Source organism: Piliocolobus tephrosceles, chromosome 11, assembly GCF_002776525.5.
Source record: "Piliocolobus tephrosceles isolate RC106 chromosome 11, ASM277652v3, whole genome shotgun sequence".
Classification (NCBI taxonomy): domain Eukaryota; kingdom Metazoa; phylum Chordata; class Mammalia; order Primates; family Cercopithecidae; genus Piliocolobus; species Piliocolobus tephrosceles.
This window is the reverse complement of record NC_045444.1, coordinates 117,522,088-117,535,523: the sequence shown is the minus strand read 5'-3', so window position 1 is coordinate 117,535,523 and position 13,436 is coordinate 117,522,088. Positions and strand designations below refer to the sequence as shown.

The window sequence follows — 13,436 nt, the reverse complement described above, 5'->3', positions numbered from 1 at the left end:
AAGGTTGAGCGAATCCTGCTCCAGACACAGACACCATTCACTCCAGATAACTGGTTCCTTGCTATGCTTTCTGTTGTACATTGCAACTCTCGTAGGGTATTAACCCTTCTTATTTTCTCATCTGCCTGCAACTTGCACCTGCTACTCTCTATTGGGCTCATCTCTTAGATCTGCTTTTCTTTTGCCCTGTTACTTGGGCAGACACCCCCTTCTCAGCCTGTAACAACGTCACTGCTTGGCTAGGAGGGACTCACTTACCCCCACTGGGGTCCCTCATTAATGGCACACATTGGATTAAGGTGCCAGATAACACTATATATCACTACACTATCCTCCCACTGTGCGTTAGTTGTAAAAGTTCTAACCCTTACTGTGTACTGCCCAAACTCAAGTATGGCTACATTGTGGCAAAGGAAATGCCTTAACATTCTTGGTTGCAGACAGACTCAAACTGGGCAATACAACCAACACCACTTTCCCCAACATTCCTTCCTGTGCTAAAGAACGTAGCCGGGAAAGTAACAGATTCCACTTTGGCTGGGAGGTCTGTCATGGAGGACAAGCCCGTAGACTCCACTTAGGCTATTATAACATCTTAGACTGGCGCCCTCACTGCCACTTGCAGAGCAACCATACTAATGTCCGCATCCATCGTGGCATTAATCACAGTTTTGTAGCCACATCCCGTTCCCCTATAATTTGGGCCGATGGAGGGATGGGATATCCCAGACCCCAAGTAGAGTCCATGCGACCCCAAGACATTTTATGGTGCCTGGGACATCTTAGCATCTCCCTTAACACCTGGCATGGGACATATCATAATTCCAGTAACAACTATATTGTGACTTTTATTCATAATCACACAGATCAGTGCCTGATTTGCACTACCCATCCATATGTTTTCCTTATGGGAACCAGTATTTCCATTACACCCCAAAACTCCACGTTTGTGACCTGACCGCAGGGACAGGTTTGGTTCGCCTCATGCATCACTAATTACAACATATCTAATTTAAATACTACTAGTGTCATGGTATCAAGGAGACAATCTGAAGCATTCCTACCAATTTTACACGTGATTGGCAAGGTTCCTCTGCTCTTGCCACCTGAGAACGTGCCCCGTACCAGGTCAGACCCAAAAGATTCACAGGCACACTTATAACCTGTATAGTCTCAGTCATAGTCATCTTAGCAACTGCTAGTATTGCTGTGGACTCTATTATTGAATCAATACAAACAGTTACCTTTGTAGATAACTTGGCCAAAAATGTGTCTAATGAACTTCTCTTACAGCAGGGTATATAGATCAAAAGATTCTTGCAAGGCTGCAAGCCCCTGAGGCTGCCTTAGAGTATGTAGGGGAGTGGCAATATGCACTGGCATTCTGATAGCACTTAAACTGTGATTGGGAGCATAAGCATACCTGTGTCACCTCTCTACCTTGGAATCAATCAATACATAGTTGGAACGAGATGAAACAACACCTCTGGGGAACCTTACATGATAATTTAACAGCAGACATAAGGCAACTTAAAACTAAAATTCTAGAATCCCTAAACACCGTAGATCTACAAACCCAACAGACAGCCATATGGAAGGATGTGCGATAACATCTCTTCAGGATAACCCCCACTCCTGGGGGGGGGGGTCACTCCTTGATTGGAAAAGAATGTTACTGATTATACTCATGTTTGTCTTATGTTATTTACTAATTCTAGGATGCGAAGCCAGAAAACGAGTTATAACCGCTATGCCTAACAAATCTGTTGCTGCACACATCTGTACTCCTCAATCAACAAAACCTGATGCAAAACACAGAAAAGGGGGCGATGTAGGAGATCGGTCAAGGGGGTGGGAAAAGTTGTAAAAATTATAGGGAAAGATGCAAACCTTTTTGGAAGGCCAGGAGGTTTTAAAAAAGCTTCAAGAGGATTTAGCTAAAGGCAGTTAAATTCTCTTAAGACCAAGGGTTAGATAACAAGGGAAAGTAAAGGAACTTATCTAGATAAATTTGTTTACTTCTGTCTCCAGAAACTAACCTTTGATCATTTGTGTGCAGGACAGCTCTCTACTTAGGGGGTCGACAATGTTAATTACCCACAAATTGTATTTGCTCCAAGCTTTCCTCATTAAATCTGTACTAAATAAACACGAGCATCTCCAGCTTATCAGGGCAACTAACTGTCTTCAGCCCTAGTGCTGGCAGCCTCCTAGCCTGCTCTTCCACTAGATATCCATGTCTGAGAACTTCTTTTATCTATCGCCCGGCCAGGGTCTGCATGGCTCCCCCAGGGTCTGCAGGTCAGACCTGGCAAGTGATTACTTCTTTTATACTTTTTCCTATACCTAACATGTCAACAATGTTGACAGCATCTTCAGGAGTAGATTCCATCTCAAGAAACTACTTTCTTTGCTCATCCCTAAGAAGCAACTCCTCAGCCATTGATGTTTTATCATGAGACTGCAATTCAGTCACATCTTCAGATTCCATTTCTAATTCTAGTTATCTTGTCATTTTCACCAATTCTGCAATTCCTTCTTCCACTAAAGCCTTGAACCCCTCAAAGTTATCCATGAGAGATGGAATCAACTTCTTCTAGATTCCTGCTAATGTTGATATTTTGACTTCCTCCTGTGAATCATGAATGTTCTTATGGCATCTGGAATGGTGACTCCTTTCCAGAAGGCATTCAATTTACTTTGCCCAGAGCCATCACAGGAATCACTTTCTACGGAAGCTAGTCTTTTTTATTTATTATATATATTTTGGAGATGCAGTCTTGCTCTGTCGCCCAGGATGCAGCGCAATGGTATGATCTCAGCTCCCTGCAACTTATACCTCCCAGGTTCAAGAGATTTTCCTGCCTCAGCTTCCCGAGTAGCTGGGATTACAGGCACCTGCCACCATGTCCAGCTAAGGTTTGTATTTTTAGTAGACACAAGGTTTCACCGGAGACAGGGTTTCACAATGTTGGCCAGGCTGGTCTCAAACTCCTGACCTTGGGTGATCTGCTGCACTGGCTTCCCAAAGTGTTGGGATTGCAGGCATGAGCCACCATGCCCAGCCTATGGCAGCTATAGTCGTAAGAAATCACTTAAATAATACAACTTGAAAGTAAAAAGTACTCCTCGATCCATGGACTGCAGAATGGATGTTGTGTTAGCAGGCATAAAAATAACATTAATCTCCTTGTACAACTCCATCAGAACCCATGGGGGACCAAGTACACTGTCTATGAGCAGTAATATTTTGAAAAGAATCTTTTTTCTGAGCAGTAAGTCTCAACAGTAGGCTTCAAATATTTAGCATGCCATGTATACAGATGTGCTGTGTGATGGTTAATAATGAGTGTCAACTTGACTGGATTGAAGGATGAAAAGTATTGATCCTGGGTGTGCCTGTGAGGGTGTTGCCAAAGGAGATTAACATTTGAGTCAGTGGGCTGGGGAAGGCAGATCCACCCTTAATCTGAGTGGGCACAATCTAATCAGCTCTCAGGGAATATAAAGCAGGCAGAAAAACGTGAAAAGGAGAGACTGGACCAGCCTCTCAGCCTACATCCTTCTCCTGTGCTGGACGCTTCCTGCCTTCAAACTTTGGACTCCAGATTCTTCAGTTTTGAGACTCAGAGTGGCTCTCCTTGCTCCTTAAGCTTGCAGACAGCCTATTGTGGGACCTTGTCATTGTGTAAGTTAATACTTAATAAACTCATATATGTGTGTGTGTGTGTATGTATGTGTGTGTGTGACATATATATATCCAAGATATATATATATCTCCTATTAATTCTGTCCCTCTAGGGAACCCTAATACATGCTGTCATCCAGGCTTTGTTGTTTCATTTACAGAGCATGTAGAATAGCTTTAGCATAATTCTTAAGGGCCCTAGCATTTTCAGAATGATACACGAGCACTGGCTTCAACTTAAAGTTGCATTAGCTTCTGACAAGAACAGCCTGTCCTCTGAAGCTGTGAAACCAGGAACTGACTTCTCCTCTCTAGCTGTGAAAGTCCTAGATGGCATCTTCTTCAAATAGAAGGCTATTCTGTCTACATGGAAAATCTGTTTTTAGTGTAGCCACCTTCATCAATGATCTTAGCTAGATCTTCTCGGTAACTTGCTGTAGCTTCTGCATCAGCACTTGCTGCCTCTCCTTGCACCTCCATATTATGGAGACGGCTTCTTTCCTCAAACTTCATGAACCAAGCTCTCTGCTAGCTTCAAACTTTTCTTCTGCAGCTTCCTCACCTCTCTCAGCCTTTCCAGAACTGAAGAGTTAAGGTCTTGCTCTGGATTAGGCTTTGGCTTCAGGGAAGGTTTTGGCTGCTTTGATCTTCTCTCCAGAGCACAACTTTTTCCTTATCAACAACAAGTCTGTTGCGCTTTCTTATCATTTGTGTGTCCACTGATGTAGCACTGTTAATTTTCTCCAAGAACTTTTTCTTTGCATTCACAACTTGGCTGTCAGTGATGCAAGAGGCCTACCTTTGGCCTGTATCGGCTTTTGATATGCCTTCCTCACTAAGCTTTACCATTTCTAGTTTTTGATTTAAAGTGAGAAATGTGGGACTCTCTCCTTCACTTAAGCACTCAGAGGCCATTGTAGGGTTATTAACTGGCCTAATTTCAATATTGTTGTGTCTCAGGGAATAGGGAGTCCCAAGGAGAGGGACAGAGATGGAGGAATGATCGGTGTGTGGAGCAGTCAGAACACACACATTTATTGATTGAGTTTGCTTGTTTTATATGGGTGTGGTTCATGGTGTCCCAAAACAACTACAATGGTAATATCAAAAATCACTGATGACAGATTACCGTAACAGATACAATAATAACGAAAAAGTCTGGAATATTGTGAGGATTACCAAAATGTGACACAGAGAAATGAAATGAGCACATACTGTTAGAAAAATGGTTTTGATAGACTTGCTTGATGCAGGGTTGTCGCAAACCTTCAATTTTTAAACAAATGCAGTATCTGCAAAGCTTAATAAAGCAAAGTGCGGTAAAACAAGGTATGGCTGTATCTTAGCTAAGAGAAACACTGATGTCTGAGATTGAATCTAAGTAGACAGAACTACTGGAAGAACTACTATTACATCTATTAATACTACCACCAACTCCACAACTACAACTCGTACAATTACCATTATTAATACAAACTTAGTGCTTACTAGTGCCAGACACCTCTCTAAGGGCATCGCAGATATATTAATTCACTTGTCAAAAATATCTTCTCAGATGGGTATTATGATTATACTCATTTTAAAGATGAGGAAACTGAGGTGCAAAGAGGTTGAGCAACCTGCTGAAAATCATTCAGCTAGTAAGAAGATGAGTCAGGAGTCAACCCAGGCAGATGGGTTTAGAATGTGACTCCTTTTTTGTTTTTTTTTTTGAGACGGAGTCTCACTCTGTCACCCAGGCTGGAGTACAGTGGCGCGATCTCGGCTCATTGCAACTTCTGCCTCCCGGGTTCAAGCGATTCTCCTGCCTCAGCCTCCCGAGTAGCTGAGACTACAGGCGCGTGCCACCATGCCTGGCTAATTTTTTGTATTTTTAGTACAGACGGTGTTTCACCGTGTTAGTCAGGATGATCTCGAACTCCTGACCCAATGATCCGCCTACCTCAGCCTCCCAAAGTGCTGGGATTACAGGCTTGAGCCACCATGCCCGGCCAAGAATGTGACTTCTTAAACACAACTATATCATACTGCCAAGGATAGCTCCATGACTACAAGTAAAAAATAATGCTTAAAAATTTTTCACTCTGGCATTGAAACAAAACCTATTACCTTTCACTTTCATTAAAGACCTTCAAAAACTTTACAAACCTGTGTAAGAGATAATATCCATTTGAACTACCAATATACAAAAGAGGAGTACTGGATGTGTTATTTGGATTTAAAAAGTTAAACGAATAAGCAGAATGCTACCAAAAAATGAAGAGACATAATTAAATAATTTTACTACTTCTCAAAGAGGTTCTCAGAATCCCATGATGTACTTTGTTCTTTTTCAGATGAACAGTACTAATCTTGCTATTAAATGGTCCTCACTCTGAACCCAGATATACTCCTCAGGTATTTAGTTTTTGTTTAGTGACTATTGTTTGGTAGTTTCAGTAGTGACGACAACATTTCCAAAAAAAATGAAATATAAGTAGAATAAGAAGTTAGAAGTTATTACCTGAATAGAATGAACCCAAGTGATTCTACTGCTGCCCTCCTGACATCATCATTAACATCACTGACCTAGGGGGAAAAGTTTAAGATTATATTATACCATGTAGTATATCACTAGACCAAACTGATATGAGAGGTCAGCAACATTCAATAGTGAGTGTATACCTCACTACTGATAGGTATATCAAAACATTATATTGTACACCTCTAAACAAATACAATAAATGAATACATTCAAAAAACAGACACATGTATTTTTATTTTTATAGAGACAGGGTCTCCCTATGTTTCCCAGTCTGGTCTCAAACTTCTGGAGCTCAGGAGATACTCCCACCTTGGCCTCACAAAGTGCTGGGATTACAGGCATAAGTCACCGCACCTGGCCACATGTATTTTTGAAGAATAAATTTCTGTACCCAATTTAGAAAAAGTTATTGAAAAATTTCAATTCAGGGGCTTAGAAGTCTTCGCAGCTTGGTAAAGTTTAAGATTCAGGGTTACTTCTCTCTCTCTCTCTCTTTTTTTTTTTGCTCCTTTGAGACAGAATCTCACTCTTATTTAAATTTACTCTGTGGCCCAGGCTGCAGTGTAGTGGTGCAATCTTGGCTCACTGCAACCTCTGCCTCCCGGGTTCAAGCGATTCTCCTGCTGCAGGCTCCCAAGTAGCTGGGGCTACAGGCGTGTGCCACCATGCCCAGCTAATTTTTTTATTTTTTGTGGAGACGGTGTTTCACAATGTTGGACAGGCTGATCTTAAACTCCTGACCTCAGGTGATCCACCCACCACTGCCTCCCAAGTGCTGGGATTACACTAAGTGCTGGGATTATAGGCGTACGCCACCATGCCTGGCCCCAGGGCTACTTCTTAAGACTATTTCAATTGCCCAGACACAGTGGCTCACACCTGTAATCCCAGCACTTTTGAGAGGCCAAAACAGGAGGATTGCTTGAGTCCAGGAGTTCGAGATCTGCCTAGCCAACATAGCGAGACCCTGTCTCCACAAAAAGTTAAAAAATCACGCAGGCACGGTGGTGTGTGCCTGTAGTTCTAGCTACATGGGAAGTAGAGGTAGGAGGAGGATCGCTTGAGCCCAGTAGTTTGAGGCTGCAATGAGCTGTGATTGTGCTACTGCACTCCAGCCTGGGTGACAGTGAAACCCTGTATCAAAGTCTCTAAAAAGAAAAAAGAAAAAAAAAAAAGACAATTTCAGCTGCATTATAGCTTTTGCAAATATGAACATTTAGAACACATTGCACTGCTAAAAAAATTATTTATTAATTACTAATAAATATTGTGGAAAATATTATCTCTGGGAAAAAGGAGTTAACAATAGTTTTAATTCTTTCTGCATAGAAAGGTACCCTTGGTTTACCTTTTCCCAGCACCCTGATGATAAAAACCTATTAAGACATGTGGAATGTCCACTGTGTGACCAGTTATTGCTGATAACTATATTTGGATTAGGAGAACTATGAGTGGAAAAAGCATTTTGGAAAACATGGGCATTGGCTTTCCTGTGCAATGCATCTCCTGTAATAGATCACGTCCCTTAGGGGTCCCGGGGTGTGTGTGGGGCGGGGGTTGTTTGTTTTTAGAGATAGGGTCTTGCCCTGTTGCAGAGGCTAGAGTGTGGTGGTATAATTATAGCTCACGGTCCACTTCACTTTCCAGAGCAGCTGGGATTACAGGCATGAGCCACTGCACCCATTAGGGGTATGTGGAAGCTAACTTCACTGGCCGTAAAAAGAAATAAATGGTTCCTGTTCTTCACTGGACTTCCCTATCCTAGGGTGGCCACACATACTTACAAGGTCTCGTCCCTTACAAATGAGGGTGCTCCTTGCAGTAGGATTTTAGAAGTTGCACCTGAATGGCTTTAAGGACTGCCATTTATATAGGACTATTATCCCGTCCTGTATCCTTCTGAAAAGCTAAGTGAACCTAGTGCTAGGTTATGGCCTGTTGGGTCCAGTAAATGAGAATCACAACCTAAGACCACTGGTGGTGGTCATGTGCTGGGGATGCTGGAGTCACCTAGATACTTATTGTCCATCTGCAAGCTTTTCCATCCACCCCACTCCCAAGAAAGGTCAGAGTACTTACAGCAACATGTAGCAGGCGTCGAATTGCTTTGTTGTTACCAGAGCCACAATAAGCCATGGCTACAGTATACATTCCAGACCTTCGAAGAATTGGGTCCTGAGAAAAATAATTTAACATTAAGCATCAACTTATTTCAAACAGTAACTTCTAACAGGCATAGTGGCATCCACCAAGTAAGCTGGTCTCAGGTAGGAAATGATGAGCTCAACAATTCTTTTGTGGTTGGCAGTTTTTGAAATAAATGGGGCAATAAAACACATAAATACAGAAGGAGGTAGCTGCTCTTAATTCCCCCTACGCTATACAATACGCCTGCCCTGCTTCATACTTTTTAGGAAGTATAAAGTCAAGTCAACAGCAACAGCCACTCCTATGGCAGTCCACTCCCTTTTATCAATCAAGCAAGGAAGTTGGCTTCTAATTCTACATTTTTACCTTATTTAAATTCCTGGGTACTGAGTGCTGAGTGGAAGAAAGATGGGCCCTGATAACTGAACAAATTAATTAATAATTTTATCAATAAACTATAACAGTAGTTCTTTTTATCAGATTATAGAGGACAATTATTACCTGCCACTAACTACCTACCATATACAACACCATTATAAAAACAAAACAAGAGGCAATGGAAAAAAAATCTCATCCAAATAAACAAATATAGAGATTGGCACTGTTTTCTGATAAAAGAATAATGAAGTAAACTTTGTATCTTATTAAATGACTATCAAATCATTCCAAAAATATTATTTCTTTTTTTTTTGAGATGGAGTCTTGCTCTGTCACCCGGGCTGGAGTACAGTGGTTCAATCCCTGCTCATGGTAACCTCTGTCTCCTGATTCTCATGCCTCAGCCTCCCAAGTAGCTGGGATTACAGGTGCCCACCACCATGCCCAGCTAATGTTTTTTCTATGTTTAGTAGAGACAGGGTTTGACCATGTTGGCCAGGCTGGTTTTGAACTCCTGACCTCAAGTGATCCAGCTGCCTCGGCCTCCCAAAATGCTAGGATTATAGGTGAGAGCCACTGCCCCAGCCCAAAAATATTATTTCTGAAAGAAATCAACTCGTGAATTCCTAAAGAACTATGCTGAATCTGCTTATGAGTATCACCGATCTGAAGCTATAGCAAAATTTACAATCCTCAAATTACTCCCATGTACTTTTCTAATCAGTGCTTTTATTTCTTAAATTCTATTAGGCTTCATATACATTGCAAGAAGTTTTATGAATAAATGTACCTACATGTTCTGATGGGAACAGAGTTAATTTCCAGTGAAGTGTTTTTTACATGCTGGAGATAAATGGACAGTGAGGGATGGATGTGATCTCACCTTGTCACGACAGAGAGATTCAATGAGAGCATCAGCCTCTTCCATCCTCCCGTACATTACTAATGCAATGCCAACTGCAAGTCCACGCAGAATCTTCTCATGTTGAGTTTCTTGTGCATAACCGACCATGTCCTCAATAGCCTGGGCATTTTTAGAGCCCAACATAACCAAACCTAGGGCCAGGCCAGCTGCTTCCCCTAGCAAGTAACGAGTAAAATGTTAACAAAGACTTATGTCTTTAAAGTCAATGAAACATCCAACTGAAAGTAGCACGTTTTTTGCATAAACTATCAAAAAACCATTAGCTTCTGACAGCATTTTTTAAAACCATCTGGTAAAAAGGATACTTTATGTGGAAGCAGAGTCATACATTTAGGGTTGTTTCCTTTTAAACTTTGACAGAATTTACCATCAAATCCTACAGTGATTTCAAAGGAGACATTTAGATAACATTTTTTCTACATTCTCCCCAAGCAGTATGGAGTAAGTAGATCACTCTAATAAATTCCTATTTGCAAAAGTCAGTTATGCAAGTGGACACACAGGATATACCATTTTAGAAAGCCTATATATCATAAAACTTGTTTTAAAAGATAACTTTGACAAATGGAGCAAAATTCACTTCCTCTTCAAGTATAGAAATCCATCATAATTTTAAGAGGCTACAAAATATAGGTAGAAACTAATGTTATTACATTTACATTAATTAATACTTAAGTTTGTTAGCTTTAGAAAGAAATGCTTACCTGTCACTGCATCATCCTGATAAAGATTTGTTTTTAGCAAATCATAAACATCTTGACGTGCAGTTCCCATGGCTGCCAAACCAAGGCCCAGACTGCCACCGTGTCTAACGATCTAAGGAAAAAACATAGATTCCACTGATTTGGTACACTATACTTAACATACAAGCTTTTATTCTAATTTCAAAATATAGTTTCACATTAAATATGCAGAGGTTGGCTCAGTAAGTGATCAAAGGATTTGATAATCAAAAGGTCAGTGACAAACTCAGCAATTTCAGTTTTTTGTTTCAGACGTAGTCTCACTCTTGTCACCCAGGCTAGAGTGCAATGGCGCAAGCTGGGCTCACTGCAACCTCCGCCTCCTGGGTTCAACTGATTCTCCTGCCTTAACCTCTTGATTAGCTGGGATTACAGGTGGCTGCCACCACGCCCGCTTAGTTTTTGTTTTCTTAGTAGAGACGGGGTTTCACCATGTTGGCCAGGCTGGTCTGGAACTTCTAACCTCAGGTGATTCGCCCGACTTGGCCTCCCAAAGTTCTGGGATTACAGGTGTGAGCCACCGTGTCCAGCCCAGTAACTTCAGTTTTAATAGAATGATATTTGCTGATGCCAAAAAATAATGAGCTGAGGCTGGATTGGTGGCTCATGCTTGTAATCCCAGCACTTTAGGAGGCTGAGGTGGGAAGACCACTTGAGCCCAGAAGTTTGAGACCAGCCTGGGCAACATACGGAGATTCAGTCTGTACAAAAAAATAAACACAAATTAGCTGAGCATGGTGGTGCATGCCTGTGATCCCAGCTACTCAGGAGGCTGAGGTGGGAGAATGGCTTGAGCCCAGGAAGTTGAAGCTGCAGTGAGCCATGATCATGCCACTGCACTCCAGCCTGGGCAACACAGCAAGAAACTGTTTCAAAAAGTAATGATAATAAATTAAAAATAGTGAGTTGCAAAATGAACGTGAGAAAACACAGTGGGCAGAGAGAGGCCAACTCTCTTTCAGTAGGTTTACATTAGAAGGGGAGGAAAAAGACTGAACAACTAAGAGGCAGATGTCAAGAAAATAATTTTGTTTAGGATAGATGAGACCTGAGTATGTTTATGGATTGAGGGAAAGGAGGTAGTACAGAGTGAGAGGCTAAAGACAGAGGAGAAAAAGGTATCTAATGGAACATGGTTGTGAAGAAAGTGGTTGAAAATGAGGTCAGAGTACATCCGAAATATATACATTTGAAAGAAGAAACTTTAGTGGTCATCTGTCATTTTTGAATGCACAACATCCTTCTACTGGTGACAGCATCCCAACATTCCTTTGGTAATACTCCTCCCCACTAGTTAGAGTCTTGGCGGGACTGTCATTTAAGAAGCTCCCACCTTCCCCTAGCCAAAGTGTGACCCAACCCAGAGCAATACAATGCTCCTTCTTTGGAATTTTTGTCTTTCTTAAGTGGAATAACCCAATGGCCAGAAATGTTTCAAGTTCATTCATCCTGAAGGTAGGGTCCTGAAAAGGCTATTTCATTAGTTCCTGTTATCTAGCATCTGTGGTGTTGCTCTGGCTCCTTAACCTTTGTGAGAACTAGTTTATCAGCCTTTCTGTTAATTATATAAGCTATTTCCAATAAACTTCTTATTCAAGTTAGTTAGAAATGGTTTTTAATGCTGTCTATTGCTGTTTCTTTTTTGTAACCATAAACCCTATCCGATAAGAAAGTTTTTTACCTGAGACCAGAGGAAATAAGGTAAAAATGTGTGTACTTGCACACATGATTTGTGGCTAAGGGGCTTATTGAGACAGATCATCCTATTGGCTTCAATCTTTTCACTTATGCATGAGGGCAAGGTTTTCTGGATCACTTAACTACTCTCCTGATGGCCCTCACTCCAATATAGAAGTCAGTCTAAAATTGTATTTTAAGGTTCCTTAAAATAAGAACAGGGCTACTTAGTAAGCTTTTCCAAAAGATTTACATTTTAAACAATTATCAAAAATCAAAACAAGCAAGCATTCTAACTTCTGAGAGACTGCAATTTCTTTAGGCCTTAATTTCCAGCAAAATGTTAGGGCCCCAAACTAGATGATAACTAAGGTCACTTGTAGTCGTAAAATTTTAAGATGAAAGTGGGAATACAACATGTTTTACAAATACATGCAGGGCTTAAAGGAGTGAGAAACACAATTTTAGCTTATCAAGAGGGAAATGAAATTACCTAAAAAAAAGGAAAAAAAAAAAAACCCCAAGATAATAGTTGTTTTGGGTATTCCCAAATCCTACGAAATCTCCAGTTGCTAAAATAATTTGGCAAATATGTTATCCTGGATTCTTGAGTTTTGGAAACTTAGTTTTCCATTTTAGTACTTACATCATTGCTGGCATTCTTAAGCTGATTAAGCAGATAGTCAATTATATCACCACCATGATTGGCATGAATAAGACCTAGTGCATAGAGACCTCCACCTTCCTGATAGGCTGATCCTGGAGAAGTATCCTTGGGAAGGTATGTTGCCATTAACTGTAATGCTTCTTTTTCATGACCCTGTAAAGGTAAGCCATGACAAAGATGTCAAAAAGAGAAAGAAAGAAGAAAAAAGACACAATGTTTTCTATGATTACTGCCTTTTCCCCAGAATGTTCACTTGCTAAGAGACAAGGAGGTAGTGGGGCGCTCTCTCATATAATTGTATCACTCAAACAAGAGGACAAGCCTTTAAGAGACCCAGTTACACTCTGGTTAGAAAAAAAAAAAAAATCGGCCAGGCGCAGTGGCTCAAGCCTGTAATCCCAGCACTTTGGGAGGCCGAGACGGGCGGATCACGAGGTCAGGAGATCGAGACCATCCTGGCTAACACGGTGAAACCCCGTCTCTACTAAAAAATACAAAAATCTAGCCGGGCGAGGTGGCGGGCGCCTGTAGTCCCAGCTACTCCGGAGGCTGAGGCAGGAGAATGGCCTAAACCCAGGAGGCGGAGCTTGCAGTGAGCTGAGATCCGGCCACTGCACTCCAGCCCCGGCAACAGAGCGAGACTCCGTCTCAAAAAAAAAAAAAAAAAGAAAAAAAAAAATCACAAA

General features: G+C 41.3%; 1 protein-coding gene across 2 annotated transcripts in view; it reads right to left on the bottom strand.

Moving 5' to 3' along the window:
- Positions 1 to 13,436, bottom strand: part of PSMD1 (proteasome 26S subunit, non-ATPase 1) — a 129,263-nt gene that overhangs the window by 89,512 nt on the left and 26,315 nt on the right. For both annotated transcript variants that reach the window (XM_026454993.1, XM_026454994.1), the window contains exons 12-16: positions 12,730 to 12,903; positions 10,368 to 10,479; positions 9,622 to 9,818; positions 8,292 to 8,387; positions 6,192 to 6,256 (exon numbers count right to left, since the gene is read on the bottom strand). In XM_026454993.1, coding sequence (XP_026310778.1) covers positions 6,192 to 6,256; positions 8,292 to 8,387; positions 9,622 to 9,818; positions 10,368 to 10,479; positions 12,730 to 12,903 — 644 coding nt within the window. The remainder of the gene's footprint in view (positions 1 to 6,191; positions 6,257 to 8,291; positions 8,388 to 9,621; positions 9,819 to 10,367; positions 10,480 to 12,729; positions 12,904 to 13,436) is intronic.